The 1,047-nt window shown below is 35.5% G+C and overlaps 1 protein-coding gene across 1 annotated transcript in view; it reads right to left on the bottom strand.

Moving 5' to 3' along the window:
* The window catches only part of LOC107578481 (collagen alpha-1(VII) chain-like), a gene marked incomplete at its 5' end in the record, with an annotated part of 2,501 nt that extends 1,622 nt beyond the window's left edge, over positions 1–879 (bottom strand). Inside the window, 3 exons of the mRNA XM_016264434.1 lie at positions 302–421; positions 498–644; positions 742–879. Of these exons, the coding sequence (XP_016119920.1) occupies positions 302–421; positions 498–644; positions 742–879 (405 nt within the window). The remainder of the gene's footprint in view (positions 1–301; positions 422–497; positions 645–741) is intronic.
* Positions 880–1,047: the final 168 nt, after the last annotated feature.

The raw sequence follows: 1,047 nt of genomic DNA, 5'->3' as shown, positions 1-1,047 counted from the left end.
AGTTTTTCCCTGCTATTTAGCAACACTCATTAACAAATAAAAGGTTCTAAACCATCTGTGCAATGCTAGAGCCTAAAGCCAGGTATCAGCTAGTTTAATCTACTGTAATAAAATAATATATGATGTATAAATAATCTGTTATTTTATTTATTTTTGCATATCTCCATTACCATGGATTCTATATCATATATATATATATATATATATATATGCATATTTAGGATATTTTTACACATTGAAGGCCATGTGTGTAAATGAAGGTGCAGTCTGCCAGTAAATATGTTTTTTTAATACTTCTGACCTGATATATGTCTCCAGGATAGCAGGTATCCAGATGCTCCAGTTACACTGGTCCAGTTCAGTACAGTGCTGTTGTCGGTGGTGTTCAGAGCACTGAATCCAGTCACCTTGGGCAGATCCACTGTAACACAACAGCAACATTAATTCAAGTACATTTACATGAAAACAAGCAGTTTGAAATATCAAAAGCGACTTACATGTGCGGGCGGTCACCATTACTGGACTTCCCTCTTTGCTTCTGACCACTGCAGAAACCTGGATCTTGTATGCAGAACTGGCAGGCAGATCAGTGATGGTGAAGGACGTGGCAGAAGAAGATACAACCTCACTCTTTTTTTCTCCACCTGAGAGAAAAACACAGAATAGCAGAGTAAAGATGATGGATGGATTGTAATCAAGTGTTAATTTTAATGGATTGGAATGAGGACTGCTGGTACCCACCATGGAAAGAACTCCAAGTGATCATGTACCCAGTGACCCCTGGTGTTTTCTTCCAGGCCAGTTTGAATGAGTTGGCACCAATGTCCACAACTTTTACCTCCCGAACTGTTTTAATCAGCTCAGAGTCTGTCAAAGAGGCTGCAAATTCATAAAGGTAAAACAATTAGTAAGACCTAGTTTTGATATAAATAATTCAAACATACATATTACTGTTTTGTTCTATTTTAAAATGCATGTATTATTTAAAATGTATTAAATTTGAATTTATTCATATTAAAAATTCACTCAAATATTTAACTTTTTTTT

The sequence above is a fragment of the Sinocyclocheilus grahami genome, unplaced genomic scaffold (assembly GCF_001515645.1).
Source record: "Sinocyclocheilus grahami isolate Dianchi unplaced genomic scaffold, SAMN03320097.WGS_v1.1 scaffold10458.1, whole genome shotgun sequence".
Classification (NCBI taxonomy): Eukaryota; Metazoa; Chordata; class Actinopteri; order Cypriniformes; family Cyprinidae; genus Sinocyclocheilus; species Sinocyclocheilus grahami.
This window is presented reverse-complemented; position numbering and strand designations above follow the sequence as displayed.